At 40.3% G+C, this 16,063-nt stretch overlaps 1 protein-coding gene across 1 annotated transcript in view; it reads right to left on the minus strand.

Moving 5' to 3' along the window:
• Window positions 1–9,401: 9,401 nt before the first annotated feature.
• VWA5A (von Willebrand factor A domain containing 5A) overlaps window positions 9,402–16,063 on the minus strand; it is a 34,886-nt gene continuing 28,224 nt past the window's right edge. The window contains exons 15-18 of the mRNA XM_008591770.1: window positions 13,854–14,034; window positions 13,240–13,370; window positions 10,168–10,294; window positions 9,402–9,616 (exon numbers count right to left, since the gene is read on the minus strand). Coding sequence (XP_008589992.1) covers window positions 9,537–9,616; window positions 10,168–10,294; window positions 13,240–13,370; window positions 13,854–14,034 — 519 coding nt within the window. The 3' untranslated portion in view covers window positions 9,402–9,536. The remainder of the gene's footprint in view (window positions 9,617–10,167; window positions 10,295–13,239; window positions 13,371–13,853; window positions 14,035–16,063) is intronic.

Raw genomic sequence — 16,063 nt, forward strand, 5'->3', positions numbered from 1 at the left:
GCGCACTGTAGCAGTGCGCCACCGGGCCGGCCCACATTTTTTATTTTTAAAGTAAAAAAAAGTTACTTTTAATTGTAGAGAATTTACATGCAGTTGAAGTTGTTGTTGTCAACTTAAAATAGATGATTATTACTACAAGATATTTTATGAAAGGCTCAAGGTAATCACAAAGAAAAAATCTGTAATAGATACTCAAAAGATAAAGAGAAATGAATCAAAGCAAATCACTACAAAAAACTCATCAAAGAAAGCAAGAGAGTAACTAAAAAACTGTAAAATAGAAATCAATGAACAAAATGGCAGTAATAAGTCCTCACCTATCAATAATTACTTTAACTATTAACAGAATAAGTTTTCCAAATAAAAGACACAGTAACAATTTTTATTTGTCAATTACACTTCACTAAAGCTAGAAAAAACGCTGTATAAGCTTAAGCAATGTTACCCAAAAAATCAATTGAATAGTAAACTGTTCATTATATTAACTCAAAGAAAACTAAAGCGAATAAATTGCATGCTATATAAATTATACTTCACTGCACTCTAGAAGTGGAAAGGGGGTGATCCCTTTCCTCCTATAACAAAGGGTCACCTCTTATAACAAAAGAAAAGAAGGCATAACATATTTATTATTTACACACATGTGCTAGGAAGTCACACAGAATATAAAAACTCAAGGAAACGGCCAGATAGTTGACATTTATGTTCCCTCTTTACAGGGGAAGAGGAGGTGGAGCTGTAGGAGTAAATAATTTTTATGGGGAATAAATGACCTTGACATTTATGTTCCCTCTTTACAGGGGAAGACGAGGTGGAGCTGTAGGAGTAAACAATTTTTATGGGGAATACATGACCTGGAAACAGAAATTAACTTGTAGATAATTCTGCCTGGAATTCGAATGAGCCTAAGAGGCAGGCATCATCTGTTTGAAAAAGTTTATTCAAGGTGTGTTTTCATTCCTCAGTCCTCTCCCCAGAGACAGAAAATGAGATTTCAGGGAGGGGATAAAAGGTGAATGTGTTCCTCTTTTGAGATTTGGTTTCTAGGTAAATAAGGGAACTTCATAAAATAACTTCATATGGTTATTTTGGGAAAGACAGAGGATTAAAAGGAGGGGAATGTCAGAGAGACCTCGAGGAAGCTCCTTTCGGTGCTTTGGGAAAGACAGAGGATTAAAAGGAGGGGAATGTCAGAGAGACCTCGAGGAAGCTCCTTTAGTCCAGTGCATCAAAGTGCCATATTTTGGGGTACTGGTTTCTTTTTGGGAGCCCCAAGGAGGCTGTTAAAATGTAAAACTAAGGTGAAATAAAACCTTTAAAAAATGACATGCATTCCAAAATCTATACACAGCTTAGCAATTTATAAAGATTTAAAAAAATATATATCTATTATCTTATGTAAGCCTTCCTATATTTCTATGCAATTACACATTCAGCATTATGAGTATATTACAATTACTATTTAACAAGTATTTCCTAACAACATATACCTTCATCCTACCCTGAGCCTCTGTCCATTTTTGAAACCTCACTGCATCCCTAAGTTTTTCCCCACACCTCAACATACTTATATCTCACCATCAAGGATGTCTGTTACTTATCATTTGATAATAAAAACTGGTTTACATGCAAAAAAATTACTTTTAACACTGGGTAAGCTATTATAGAAAAAATTGTTCCCTACCTTTGAAGTTCCAAAGAGCACAATTCAGTAAGTGTAAGTTCAGTAAAGTGTAGAGACTTGGTAGATCAGAATACACTGAGTCCAGTTTTAACCACAAAAATGTAAAGATCTCGGAAGGCATCAATCTCATCTTTACTATAAGGAAAATCTGAACAAATTGAAAATCAATGAATGACTGTTTTGAACCATCAGAACTGAGATCATAGGCAAAAAATCACCCTAAAAACTGCGATGACAGGAAAATCCACAGACACAGTTGATATTTGCAAACCAGGAAGAAAAGCCTCTAGAGCCATAAACTGGTAGCAACACTTAAATAATAATTCTGGTGAATTACTGGAGGCTGAGTGTGGACTAGTATGAGAGTGTGAACTCCTCAGATTACAATCTTATGGGTGCTCCTGGACTTTCATGAACTTACTTCCAGGAACTCTGCCAGGTTTTTAAAGAAAGGAGCAGAGAAAGACCCCCTATGAGCTCTGGTAGGAAAAAAAAAGTAACTACTGTAAATAGCTCAGAGCACTCTCCATACAAAGGCCTAGTCTCCAGGGGAAGGGCTTTACCAGAGCCTTATCCCTCTTGGGGAAAGGGCATTTCTCCCACTCCCAGCCCCCTTTAGCTTTCTTGTCTTACCTAAAAGGATGAGAAGATAGAAAACACTTGTGAAGGTCTTAGCCCAGTGTCACAGACCCACTGACATAATCATAAAAGTATAGAGTGTTTCTTCCTTTTCCAAACCTTTCTACCAAACCAAGAGGGCTTCAGTATAACAGTAGATTACAGGCGAAACAGCCAACAGATACAATTTCTCCCTGAAAAATATTTAAGGATGCCTAAAATCAATAGAGGAGACAAAAACAAGGACACTACAGAAAGTTGAAGCCACTGACAATGACAGATAAACATTAAATAGCTAAACCCATAGCCAGATTAACATAAAACCTCACACTAAAGTCTTTTTAACTTAATTCCTATTATCCAGTATATCATCTCTGACTTTCAACAAAAAAATTCCAAGGCACACTGAAATATGGGAAAAGACAGTCTGAAGAGACAAAACAAGCACCAGAATCAGACTCAGACAAGACACAAATGCTGGAATTTAAAATAACTATGATGAATATTTTAAAGGATCTAATGGAAAAAGTAGACCATATGCAAACCTAGATGGGTAATGTAAGCAAAGAGTGAAAAGTCTCAAAGGAATCAATATGAAATACTAGGAATTGGAAACACTGTAACTGCAATGAAGAATGTCTTTGATGGGTTCACCATTAGACTTGGCATGGCTGAGTAAAGAACCATTGGCCTGGAAGAAAGATCAATAGGAACTTCCTAATCTGAAATGCAAAGATAAAAACAAAAACAAAAAATACACACACACACACACACACACAAAATAACAACAGAATATTTGAAAACTGTGGAATAGTTTCAGAATCTCTAATGTGTCATTGGAATACAAGAAGAGAGAACAGAGCAGAGAAATATTTGAAGTAGTAATGGCCAAAAATGTTTCAAAAGTAATGAATACAAAATAACAACTGAATATTTGAAAACTGTGGAATAGTTTCAGAATCTCTAATGTGTCATTGGAATACAAGAATAGAGAACAGAGCAGAGAAATATTTGAAGTAGTAATGGCCAAAAATGTTTCAAAAGTAATGAAAAACACAAAAAAACACAGACTTACAATGCTAAGACAACACCAAAATAAATACTAAAGAAAAAAATTATACTTACCATATCACATTCAAACTGCAGGAAACCAAAGACAAAGAGAAAATCTTGAAAAAAGTCAGAGGGGAAAAAACACCTTAACTATACAGAAAATAGGATAACGATTATGGCAGATTTCTTGCTAAAAATTATTTAAGCAAGAAGGGAGCAGAGTGACATATTTAAAGTGTTGGGGGAAAAAAACCGAAACAAATCACTAACCTTGGATTATGTACCCAGTGAAATTGTCCTTCAAAATAAAGAGAAAAATAGAGAATTTTCCAGACAAACAAAAACTAAGGAGCTCCACTGCCAGCAGACCTGCTCTATGAGAAATGTTAAAAGAAATTCTTTAGAGAAAAGGAAAATTACACAGGTCAGAAACTCAGATGTACATAAAGAAAGAGTGTCAGAGAAGAAATAAAGGTAAAACAAAACTTTTAGATTTCTTATTCTTAATTAATCTAAAAGATAACTTTTAAAAGTAATAGTAACAACATTTTGGATTGTCATGATATACAAATAAGTGCAATGAATGACAGTAGTGCCATAGTGGATGGGAGGAAGAAATGAGGAACGCTTTGTTATAAGGTACCATACTGCATGTAAAGTGGTATAGTGTTATTTGAAGGTAGGCTTATATTAGTTATAAATGCATATTGCAAATTCTAATGCAACAACTAGACAAAGCTTTAAAGAAATGTAACTGATATATTAAGAATGGAGATAAAATGAAATCATAAAATGCTTAATTAAAACCAGAGAAGGCAAAAATAAGAGGGAAATAAATCAAAGAGCAAATTCAACAAATAGAAACAGTTAACAAACATTGTAGATATTAACCCAATTATATCAATAAGTACTTTAAATATGGCCTATATAATGAATTAAATGACAGAGATTGTCAGATGGGTGCTCCTGGACTTTCATGAACTTACTTCCAGGAACTCTGCCAGGTTTTTAAAGAAAGGAGCAGAGAAAGACCCCCTATGAGCTCTGGTAGGAAAAAAAAAGTAACTACTGTAAATAGCTCAGAGCACTCTCCATACAAAGGCCTAGTCTCCAGGGGAAGGGCTTTACCAGAGCCTTATCCCTCTTGGGGAAAGGGCATTTCTCCCACTCCCAGCCCCCTTTAGCTTTCTTGTCTTACCTAAAAGGATGAGAAGATAGAAAACACTTGTGAAGGTCTTAGCCCAGTGTCACAGACCCACTGACATAATCATAAAAGTATAGAGTGCTTCTTCCTTTTCCAAACCTTTCTACCAAACCAAGAGGGCTTCAGTATAACAGTAGATTACAGGCGAAACAGCCAACAGATACAATTTCTCCCTGAAAAATATTTAAGGATGCCTAAAATCAATAGAGGAGACAAAAACAAGGACACTACAGAAAGTTGAAGCCACTGACAATGACAGATAAACATTAAATAGCTAAACCCATAGCCAGATTAACATAAAACCTCACACTAAAGTCTTTTTAACTTAATTCCTATTATCCAGTATATCATCTCTGACTTTCAACAAAAAAATTCCAAGGCACACTGAAATATGGGAAAAGACAGTCTGAAGAGACAAAACAAGCACCAGAATCAGACTCAGACAAGACACAAATGCTGGAATTTAAAATAACTATGATGAATATTTTAAAGGATCTAATGGAAAAAGTAGACCATATGCAAACCTAGATGGGTAATGTAAGCAAAGAGTGAAAAGTCTCAAAGGAATCAATATGAAATACTAGGAATTGGAAACACTGTATTCTCCTGCGCTCCTTGCCCAGACCATTGGTTCCTGAAAGCACAGATGGTTCTTTAGATTTGCCTAAAACACAAAGCACTAGCCTTGGAAAAGGGTTTCAACGAATGTGCCAAAACACTACTTGTTGATGATGAAAAACAACATGTGTTTAGATTTGAGGAATTTTCAGTTGGCACATTTCATTGTGTGGGAGCTCAAATAGGAAAATAAAACCATGCTACTTTAAAACTATAGTTGGGTCTACATTTTAAAGAAGACAAAAGACAGATTGATTTCCTATTTGTTTGTTTGTTTGTTTGTTTTAGAAAGCCCTGTGCTTAGTCCCTAAGCCCTAGCCTAGTCTGGAAGCTGAATGGTGAGAAAAAGGGAGGAGACCACTAAATGTGGTGGTTCATGCTCTGCATAGTAAATGCAAAGCACCACCTTTTCATGGGCAGAGGGTAGTTCAACGAGTTTTGTGACTCTTAGGANGGAGTAGCTGCATTAATTTCAGACAAAGCCAACTTTAGAACAAATAAAACCATCAGGTTTTATTTTTTATATTAGTATATAATAATAAAAGTGTCAATTCTCTAAGAAAACATACAATCCTAAGTGTGTATGCTCCTAACAGGAGAACATTAAAATATGTGAGGCAAAAACTGGTGGAACTCAAAGGAGAAACAGAATACATGGAGTTAGTTCATTGCATGGGGTTTTTCTTAGTTTACTTCTGATCAATCAGATGCTTCAGAAAGCAAATGAACTGCTTATAAAGAAGCAATGGCTGTGTATGGGGAGAGGAGCAGTGGATGCTAAATGACCCCCAGTGTGACCATGTTGGAGTTGGGGAAGACAGGCAATGGGTGTCATTAACAGGTCCATGTAGAGCAGGGCACCCTGTACTGGAGCTCCTGTGCTCAGTTTAAGCAGGAGAGTCTTGAGGCAGTGGTATCTGCCATCCTTCTTGTGGCCAAGTTTGTAGCAGCCGGGAAGCATGTGCAGGGTGAGGGCAACAAGAGGAGATGAGAACAGCTTCTCTCCTGTGCTCCTTGCCCAGACCATTGGTTCCTGAAAGCACAGAAGGTTCTTTAGATTTTCCTAAAACATAAAGCACTAGCCTTGGAAAGGGGTTTCAACGAATGTGCCAAAACACTACTTGTTGATGATGAAAAACAACATGTGTTTAGATTTGAGGAATTTTCAGTTGGCACATTTCATTGTGTGGGAGCTCAAATAGGAAAATAAAACCATGCTACTTTAAAACTATAGTTGGGTCGACATTTTAAAGAAGACAAAAGACAGATTGATTTCCTATTTGTTTGTTTGCTTGTTTGTTTTAGAAGGCCCTGTGCTAAGTCCCTAAGCCCTAGCCTAGTCTGGAAGCTGAATGGTGAGAAAAAAGGAGGAGAACACTAAATGTGGTGGTTCATGCTCTGCACAGTACATGCAAAGCACCACCTTTTCATGGGCAGAGGGTAGTTCAACGAGTTTTGTGACTCTTAGGAAACTATCTCTTCTTATACTACACAGGCAGGGCCTGTTTAAATGGTAGACCTACAAATAAGCCTATTTCATGAGAATAGTAAGCCCTCTCTTCTCAAACTTTAATATGCATAGAAATTACCTGGAGGCTTTGTCCAGATGCAGATGTCAGTACAGTAGTTCTAGGCATTGCCTAAAATTCTGCATTTCTAACAAGCTTCCAGGTGATGTCACAGCCCTGTACCACAGGCCACGCTCGGCCATAAACAAACTCAGAAGAAGTCCTGGCAGGGCCGGCCCAGTGGCGCACTGCTACAGTGCACCACTTGGGAGCGCGGCGGCGCTTCCGCCAAGGGTTCGGATCCCACATACAGACTGGCCGCTCACTGGCTGAGCGAGGTGCGGGCGATGTCAGTACAGTAGTTCTAGGCATTGCCTAAAATTCTGCATTTCTAACAAGCTTCCAGGTGATGTCACAGCCCTGTACCACAGGCCACGCTTGGCCATAAACAAACTCAGAAGAAGTCCTGGCAGATTAGACTCCAGTATGCAAGTCACACAAGTTCTCCTGATGCCAGTTCACTCAACAGCTAGAAGGAACCCAGGCCTAGGCCGTCCATGGCCTGAGTGAAAGGTTCTGCTCAGAAGTCTTGAGTATTTAAGCTGAAAGTGGCAACAGAGTTCTAGTTTAATCCCTTAGTTTTACAGATGGGGATACAAAGCTCCCAAGGGGTCCAATCATTTGCCCATCAGTACAAAACTATGTAAGTGTATGGTCAGAATCTAATAGTAGTTTCCTGACTGGTGCCCTTTATTTGTCTCACGTAAGACAGGAAATCAGCCTACAACTGAAGATAGGGGGACAGGAGACAGTGTGAACAGCGTCTTCCTGAATACAGGAAGATTCAGAAAAGGTGGGACAGGAAAGAAAGAAGGAATAAAAATTCCAATGCAGGTTCAATGAATGAATCTATGGAAGACCATATACAATAAAATGAAGTGTAAAAATAGTCATTTCAATATTGATCAACAGTTATTTTAGGGGATCAAATAGGTTTGTTTACACTAGGACAGGGTATGTGAGACATATGTGTCACAACAGGTCATGGGGAGCTCCTTTCTTCCTCATGGAGTGAGAGATCCAGGTTCAGTTCTCAGGAAAAGCAGCCATTAAACCCACCCTCTTCCTTTATTACCCTAGATCAGAGCCTGTCTTATAGCCTCGGGGGTTCAGCCTAGGACTAAGGATTCCATTATTGCTTTCTTACTAAGATGATTCATGATTAAGGAGAAACCTGTTTCCAACAGGTAAAACTCAACCCAAGTCTCTCAGGCAGTTGAAGGAAAGGCGTGTAGNTTTGTCCAGATGCAGATGTCAGTACAGTAGTTCTAGGCATTGCCTAAAATTCTGCATTTCTAACAAGCTTCCAGGTGATGTCACAGCCCTGTACCACAGGCCACGCTTGGCCATAAACAAACTCAGAAGAAGTCCTGGCAGATTAGACTCCACTATGCAAGTCACACAAGTTCTCCTGATGCCAGTTCACTCAACAGCTAGAAGGAACCCAGGCCTAGGCCGTCCATGGCCTGAGTGAAAGGTTCTGCTCAGAAGTCTTGAGTATTTAAGCTGAAAGTGGCAACAGAGTTCTAGTTTAATCCCTTAGTTTTACAGATGGGGATACAAAGCTCCCAATGGGTCCAATCATTTGCCCATCAGTACAAAACTATGTAAGTGTATGGTCAGAATCTAATAGTAGTTTTCTGACTGGTGCCCTTTATTTGTCTCACGTAAGACAGGAAATCAGCCTACAACTGAAGATATGGGGACAGGAGACAGTGTGAACAGCGTCTTCCTGAATACAGGAAGATTCAGAAAAGGTGGGACAGGAAAGAAAGAAGGAATAAAAAATCCAATGCAGGTTCAATGAATGAATCTATGGAAGACCATATACAATAAAATGAAGTGTAAAAATAGTCATTTCAATATTGATCAACAGTTATTTTAGGGGATCAAATAGGTTTGTTTACACTAGGACAGGGTATGTGAGACATATGGGTCACAAGAGGTCATGGGGAGCTCCTTTCTTCCTCATGGAGTGAGAGATCCAGGTTCAGTTCTCAGGAAAAGCAGCCATTAAACCCACCCTCTTCCTTTATTACCCTAGATCAGAGCCTGACTTATAGCCACGGGGGTTCAGCCTAGGACTAAGGATTCCATTATTGCTCTCTTACTAAGATGATTCATGCTTAAGGAGAAACATCTGTTTCCAACAGGTAAAACTCAACCCAAGTCTCTCAGGCAGTTGAAGGAAAGGCGTGTAGTACAAAGCCCAAGCAGAACAAATCAAGAGGGTCCTCACAGTGCCAGCTCTCACAGTGGACCCCTTGAGTCTCTCTCCTTGTGATCTTGAGGTTACATTGATCCTGATGTTGGCTTTCAACCCCTGTCCAACTTTTCCTCACAAGAATGGAACATTTTAACATTTACCAGTGTGGTCCTGGTAAGTGTATAAGATTAAAAGTAAGTAGACAAAGATCATGCAGAGAACTTCTAATTCAGACATTCCCTAACATCAATCCTGCAGCCAATAGTCTGGAGTTCATGTCATGTGTTTTTCATACTGTCACTCTGGAAAACCTGGGAGGAATATTACTGCATATAAATATTTTGATCTCCTCCAAGAAAGGGAACAGGTTCTGGGACTACTGTGACTTGCCTGAGGGGACAAGCTGGGGAAAGGAAGATCACATACGAAGGGAACCTGACACAAAGACAATGTGGGGTAGGCATCCTTTATTTTTATGGCAAGAAACCCATAGGAGAGATAAAATAAAAACATATCACAGCTGAGGAGACGGTGAAGGAAGTGACAGCAGGCAAGCAGAGGCACTTCTTTTTCTGGACGGTATCCTCAGAGGGCAAAGACAGCAGGATTCACAGATGACTTCAGGAAAGTGTTAGCAGCCTTCACAAGTGCATGCAGGGTGGAGCCTGAGATGAGGGAGACCAGAATCAGGGCTGAGGATCAGCAACGAGAGGAACAGCTCTTCTCCCAGTTGCCCCTAAACCTTCCCGATCCGATCGTCTTCCCTAGTCCTGTTTTTATCATTCCTCAGTACCCCTGATTATTCTCTTCTTCCTGCCTGGGTTCTCCTTTAATCCCCTCTCACCACAGAAACACTCAGCAGCAGTGAGATAAGATACATCCAAGGAGTAAGTGCTCCAAGCCCAGGCATATCCTCAGCTTAGTTCTGAGATAGAAAAACAAAGGCCACTTGATGTCCTTGTCACAATTCACACTCCCCTTTCATGTCCCTTTCCTTCTTTACTCATCTCCTCTGCCCCAAACTAAAATTTCACCCTCATGCTGCCAAGGAAAGAGCTAGCTGGGAGACCAGAAAAGGTCTGAAGCAGAATGGTGAGGGGAGATGGCTATGGGGACTGTCTTGTGGTCACCCTCTCCAGGCCTGGAGGTGCACTGCCTGGGAAGACTGCTGGCTTCCTAAGAGGGAAGGAGACGGGTCTTAGGATTGTGCTCCTACCTGCATGGATGCGAATCCAGGCGACAGCCTTCCTTTCCAGAAGCTCCCACTCACACTTCAAGTCCTTGCCATGGGTGTGCAGCCAGATCACAGCTAGAACTGTGGCCCAGCCCAAGGAATCCACAAGCTGTACGATAGACAGAGACTTCCCTGAAGCCTCCAAGCTCAGCAGGAAGCCCCTCAAGGGACACAAAAAACCACCCCCTCCTCATTCCCCAACCCCCAAACTGCTACTAAATGGAATTAAATGGCCTCTCTTTACCTCCTCTACTACCTGCAAGGTGTAATGGCAGACCCTGAACATTAGGGTGGAAAGGTTTTAAGTTTTAAATTCAATGTAGCCACCAGGACAGTGCTGGAAACCCCTAAAACACCCCAGACCAGGATTACCCTGCTTTAGTAAGAGAAACACATGCATAATTACCTTATATTTAATAAAGTGTCTTTAATTTTTTTTATCTGAACACTCACCAAGTGCTGGAAACCCCTAAAACACCCCAGACCAGGATTACCCTGCTTTAGTAAGAGAAACACACGCATAATTACCTTATATTTAATAAAGTGTCTTAATTTTTTTTATCTGAACACTCACCAAAAAAAGTCATAAAAAAATATCAATAATCACATTTTTAAGTGAGAAAATAGACTCATGCAAAAGTGAAGTGACTTGCCCAAATTTAGCCTTCTAGCAACAGACGAAGGCAGGACTGAAGGCCAAATATTCTGATTCTACTTATTTTGCTTAATTACTCAATAGCAAATCTCAGCCATAGAGCAGACAATGGTCTCCCATGAGTTCTCTCAGGTTCCGTTTTCAGAGTCAGCAGACCAAGGGAAATTCCTCTTTTACTTCATGACCTTTAAAATTTGGAAACAGCTATCATGCCCTCTCTGAATAGTCTCGTTTCAGATCAAAATTATTATTCCTTCAATTTTTTTTTAAGAGGATGCTTATGTGAAAGCAATGAGAATCCCCATTCTTGTTCTCCTCATCTAAAAACAAATACCACAATGATTTTTAAATACATCCTCTTAAATGGTCACATCTGGAGTTAAACGTACTTATGAAATTCTACGGTGACAGCCCAAGAATACAGCAGCTTTTCAGATAATCCTGTTGCTCTCCACTAATTGTGTTTCAAATATGCTGATTCATATTGTGGTTTTCATCTAGAACCTCTGATTTTCATGTGCTACTGCTCCTAAGTCATTTGTTTTCTTTCTCTACTTAGATAGTAGGGAATTTAGAACCAAAAACAGTACTTGACTTGTTATTGTTTTCATGAAAAATTGCAACTCATTGTTCAGAGATTTTTGGGATCCTGATTCTCTCGTCTAAAACTTTATCTCCCAATTTTATCATCTACAAATAAGAAAACCACCATCAATGTCTTCATCTAAATCTTCATTGAAAATAAGGTCTTCCAGAGATTTCAGAGCCTGGCGGTCTACAAATCTGTTCCCAGTTTGAAATCAATTCATTATTCAGTGTTATGGGTTTTCAACTAGCTTGTACTTGGTCCATGTATTCATCATTAAAAAAATTTCAAATTTCTTACTGAAATTCAAATATACCAGTTCTCTTGATTCCCTTGATTTATCAGCCTAGTTACCATGACAAAGAAGAAATGTTAGTATGACATGTCTTGTTCTCAGTGAATCTAAGCTAGACCTTCATGAGACCTGTGTTCTCTCCCAAGCTCTTATAAATTATCCTTTTCATTATTAGTTCTAAAAAAGTATTCTCCAAGGGCCGGTCTGGTGGCGCATTGGAGAGTGCGCTGCCGGCGCTCCCGCCGAGGGTTCGGATCCCATGTGGAGACCGGTTCCCGCTCACTGGCTGAGCGTGGTGCGGGCGCAACACCGAGGGTTGCGATCCCATTACGGTCAGTAAAAAAGAGACAAAAAGGAAAAAAAAAGTATTCTCCAATAGAAATATAATGCTGGACACATATGTGATTTTAAATTTTCTTGTACCACATTTAAAAAAGTAAAAATAAAGAGGTACAACTGTGTTTTACTGGTATATTTTATCTAACCCAATATATTCAAAATATTATTTTGCATATAATCAACATAAAAATAATTATTGATGAAATATTTGACATTCTTTTGTATACTAAGTATTTGAAGTCAGTATGCATTTCACACCATAGCACACCTCCATTCAATTAAACATTTAGTTTCTCAGTTGCATTAGCCACATCGCAAAGGACCAACAGCCACATGTGACTAGTGGATTCTGTATTGAAGTGTGATTATAGACTAAGAATATCTGAAGTTCATTTCATCACCCTGCACATTCTGAAAATTCAGTATAATATTTGTCCTTCAGGCTTGTGGCACCTGTCTTATATTTAACAATTTTTCAATGAATATTAGAAGACTTGGCAAGTTACTTTGAAATTCTGGAATGTAATTTATCTTCATCAGCATATATGAACACATTTAAAATAACTAGGTGGCTCCTGTTAACACTTTACCTATCCTCACTTCAACTAACTTTTGCTAATGTCTGGAGTATTTATTTTAGTATGAAGAGGAGCAATGGGGGAACTATTACTGGGAATTCTGAAGACACATAGTCCTAGAATTGAACCTGGCTCTGCCTCTGACTGTCTGAGTAAACCCAGACACATTGTCATACCCTCTAAGCCTCTGAGCTTCAGATAAACAGGGACATGAGTAGGATCTAGCTTATGTAATTGATCCAAGAAATGAATCAGATCATGAATGTTAAGTGCTTAGCACAATGCCTGGCACAGAGTAGCTGCCCACTAAGATGACTGGCAGGGAACATAATTAAAGTAGAAAAGAATTTTTTCTTTTCTTTTTTTTTTTTTGTCATTCATCAGTCCTAAACCACCCCCACCTACGAGCTATCCCATTAATTTCTTGTTCTTTCTACTCTACTATAACCAGAACAACCTTCAACCTTCATTTATTAGAAATTAATTTACTTTATGGCCACTACACTCTCCTCCTCAAGTGGGTCTTGTTCCACCCCAATTCTCGTTACTGATCTCACTCCTTCAAAAACATACTTCACTCCTTTTTTTCTTTGACTCTCACCTCAGCAGGGAGTGCAGCCAGCATGTCTTCCAAACTTATTCCTAAGACCTTGGCCAGATCTGCATTCAGATCCCAGGAACCGTTTGCATTTTGGAGAGAAATCAGCTGTACAAGATGATTCTCTCCAAAGACTTTTGGGAGAAAAAAGAGAAAGGATGGAAAATTATGGAACTACTGGTCCCTTAGCATAGCTAAGAGAGGCTGCTGAAGTCAGAGACATGCCGTAGCAAGAGGGTTACAGAGAAAGTCATCAGACAGTATCCAGAAGACCTATCTTCAAACCTAACTTGAGAAAGGATGACCAGTAGAACAGGGACCCAAACAGGGTAGCAGCAGAGTTCTGCAGGGACAGGGCCCAGGCTGCAGTCCAGCTGTGTGAGCTGAGATGGCAAAGGGAGATGGTTTAAGTAGGGTCACCCTGTACTCCTCTGGGGTAGCAGGTTTCAGGGTCCTGTACTGTAGACTGATAAAGCTGGGCTAGAAAATAACACCCTCTGCCTAATACTTTTTAAACAGATCCCCCCCTGGGTAGAGGAAGCCACAAGGTAGCAGAACAGTGAAGGTTAGTTCTTCAGTCCTCATAGATGAAAGAAGCGAACTGAGGCCCACCTCACCTGTATGGTAAGTTTCCAAGTCAGTCCTGTTGGTGAGAGGATGTGTCTTTCCCATCTCAGGGAGGGTTACCTTGAGAGGCATGCAGTTCTTCCTTTGTCTGTGACTACAAGCTTGGGGTATGCCTAGTCCTACATGTGTGACAACAAACACTGGTGAGAAAAGTGCCTGGAAGATGCTCACCTGCAGTGCATGGGCCCTTGCGATTCATTGACCTACAGCGATCATAACCGTTCTGCTGGGATGTCATAGTTGCACAAAACAATATGCTCCTCATGGGCTGAGGTGCAGGGGGAAGGAGGTAGGAAGATAAGGCCCATGGGCAAGCTGAAAAACATCAGTGCAGATACTGAGACTGAAGACTCTCCTGCTCTCCACAGAAGGCCAAGGTAATAAAGTCTCTGGTAATCTGAGACACATGCCCTTTGTCCATAGTGGCTTTAGTCACCACTCGACTGTGTCATTCTTCCCCTGGGAGCCCACCTCCTGCACACCCTCACCTTCTGAGCCCTCTTCCTATTTTCTATCGTGCCCTCTGATTCCCTGACTCATGCTAAACAATCACTTCTGCATCTCTGATTTCATTACAGCAGCCTTTTTCCAATTATGTCTTAACAAAAAACTAATTTATCCTCCCCACTAAACTATTCTCCCTCTATTCCTCTCACGTGGTTGTTGCCCAATGTACCCAGGCACATTACAAGTACTCAGGTTTGGGAGGTGGGATTGGCCACCTCTCCAGGCCCTAATGCCACCTCCAGATTGTCACCCTTCCACCTTCAGTTGGGTTACCCTCCACCCACTCTCACTACTGTCAACCCCCAACCTCTTTGTCACTTCTTGTTGTCCATCTGAAAGCTAGGCCACACACCTGCACTCCATTGCAAGGCCTGCTTCCATGTGGAGAGATTTCAGCATCCGTGAAGGGAACCTACACACGACACCCTAACGCAAAACTTCTTGACTTCCTCAAATCCAATAGTTTCCACTCCGTTCTACTTTCGCCACTCCCTCCCAAGCCAGATGGCCTTGTTATGCAGAATTGTTCCACTTGTGAAAAAGACGCTGAAAAAATCCTACATTTGAAATACAATATCCAACCTTTCCAGCTTCCTAGCTCAAGGTTCCTATTTTACCTGATCTTTGACCCCATCTGGACCATCTTGACTCCTCTGATTTTTTCCTGTATATTAATTTCTTTCTATCTTTACTTTTCTCTCCACTCAACCTAAATCTCAGGTCCAACACTTTACCATCCTCTTATCAATATTTCAATTCCATGTCCCTAATTCCTTCCATCACACCCATCTGGCTAAACCCCGGCCTTGAAATTAACCCAGTGCTCTCCTCCCCTCAATCTTTTCCCACAGTGATAAGACTGCTGAAATGAATCACATAAATCATCATCGATTTGGTGGTTTGTGCCTCTAAAAAGGTGAACGTATCTGATCTAAACTGAACCCTCTACAGTCCCTGACAAGTGTTTCTGTCTGTCCTTGGGCATTCCACCCTCCAGTTGTCCCCAGTGGCTCTTCCAAACCTTCTCCTTTTCCTCATGTCTTCTATTCTACCACCTCCAGTCTCAGCCCATTAGCTAATCTTGCTGTCTATTTTACTAAAATGACAGGAAAACCAATAAACAGAAACTCCAAACACTGCCTCTCGGTCTGTGAACTAAAAGTCTGTTCCCATCACGTTTCTTCCTCTTCCCAGCAATAGTGGAAAAAGCAAGTGTCCTGTTGAGGCCGACCCTTCCCCTGCAGCTCTGGAGCTCACCCCCTTCCACTTCCCCAAACACACTTCCACATCAGCCTTCCTTCTGTTTTTCCAACATTTTAACCCTCTTCGTTGGCACTTTTTCCTCAAATCTCATCCATTCTGAAATTTTAAAGAGACATAACACAAAAAAACTTCCTCAACTCTACAATAGCCTCTGTAGATATCACCATCTGTTCTCTCCCCTTTTCAGCCTAAAATTTATCAAAAGTGTCTGTACACGCTGCCCCTCATCCCCTCCTCTCATTGACCTTTAACATTGATTCTCTCCTGGCCACTCCAGTGAAAGTGCTCCTGATGAGATCAGCATGGACCTCTTTGATATTTACCCAATATCTTTTTAGTTTTTACTTCAACTTCTCAGCAAGGTCTGATGCTTTGATAACTCTCATTGTTGTATCTGTTTCCTCTAGATTTGAATATGCACTCACTTCTT

This window comes from Galeopterus variegatus, unplaced genomic scaffold (assembly GCF_000696425.1).
Source record: "Galeopterus variegatus unplaced genomic scaffold, G_variegatus-3.0.2 Scaffold7275, whole genome shotgun sequence".
Classification (NCBI taxonomy): domain Eukaryota; kingdom Metazoa; phylum Chordata; class Mammalia; order Dermoptera; family Cynocephalidae; genus Galeopterus; species Galeopterus variegatus.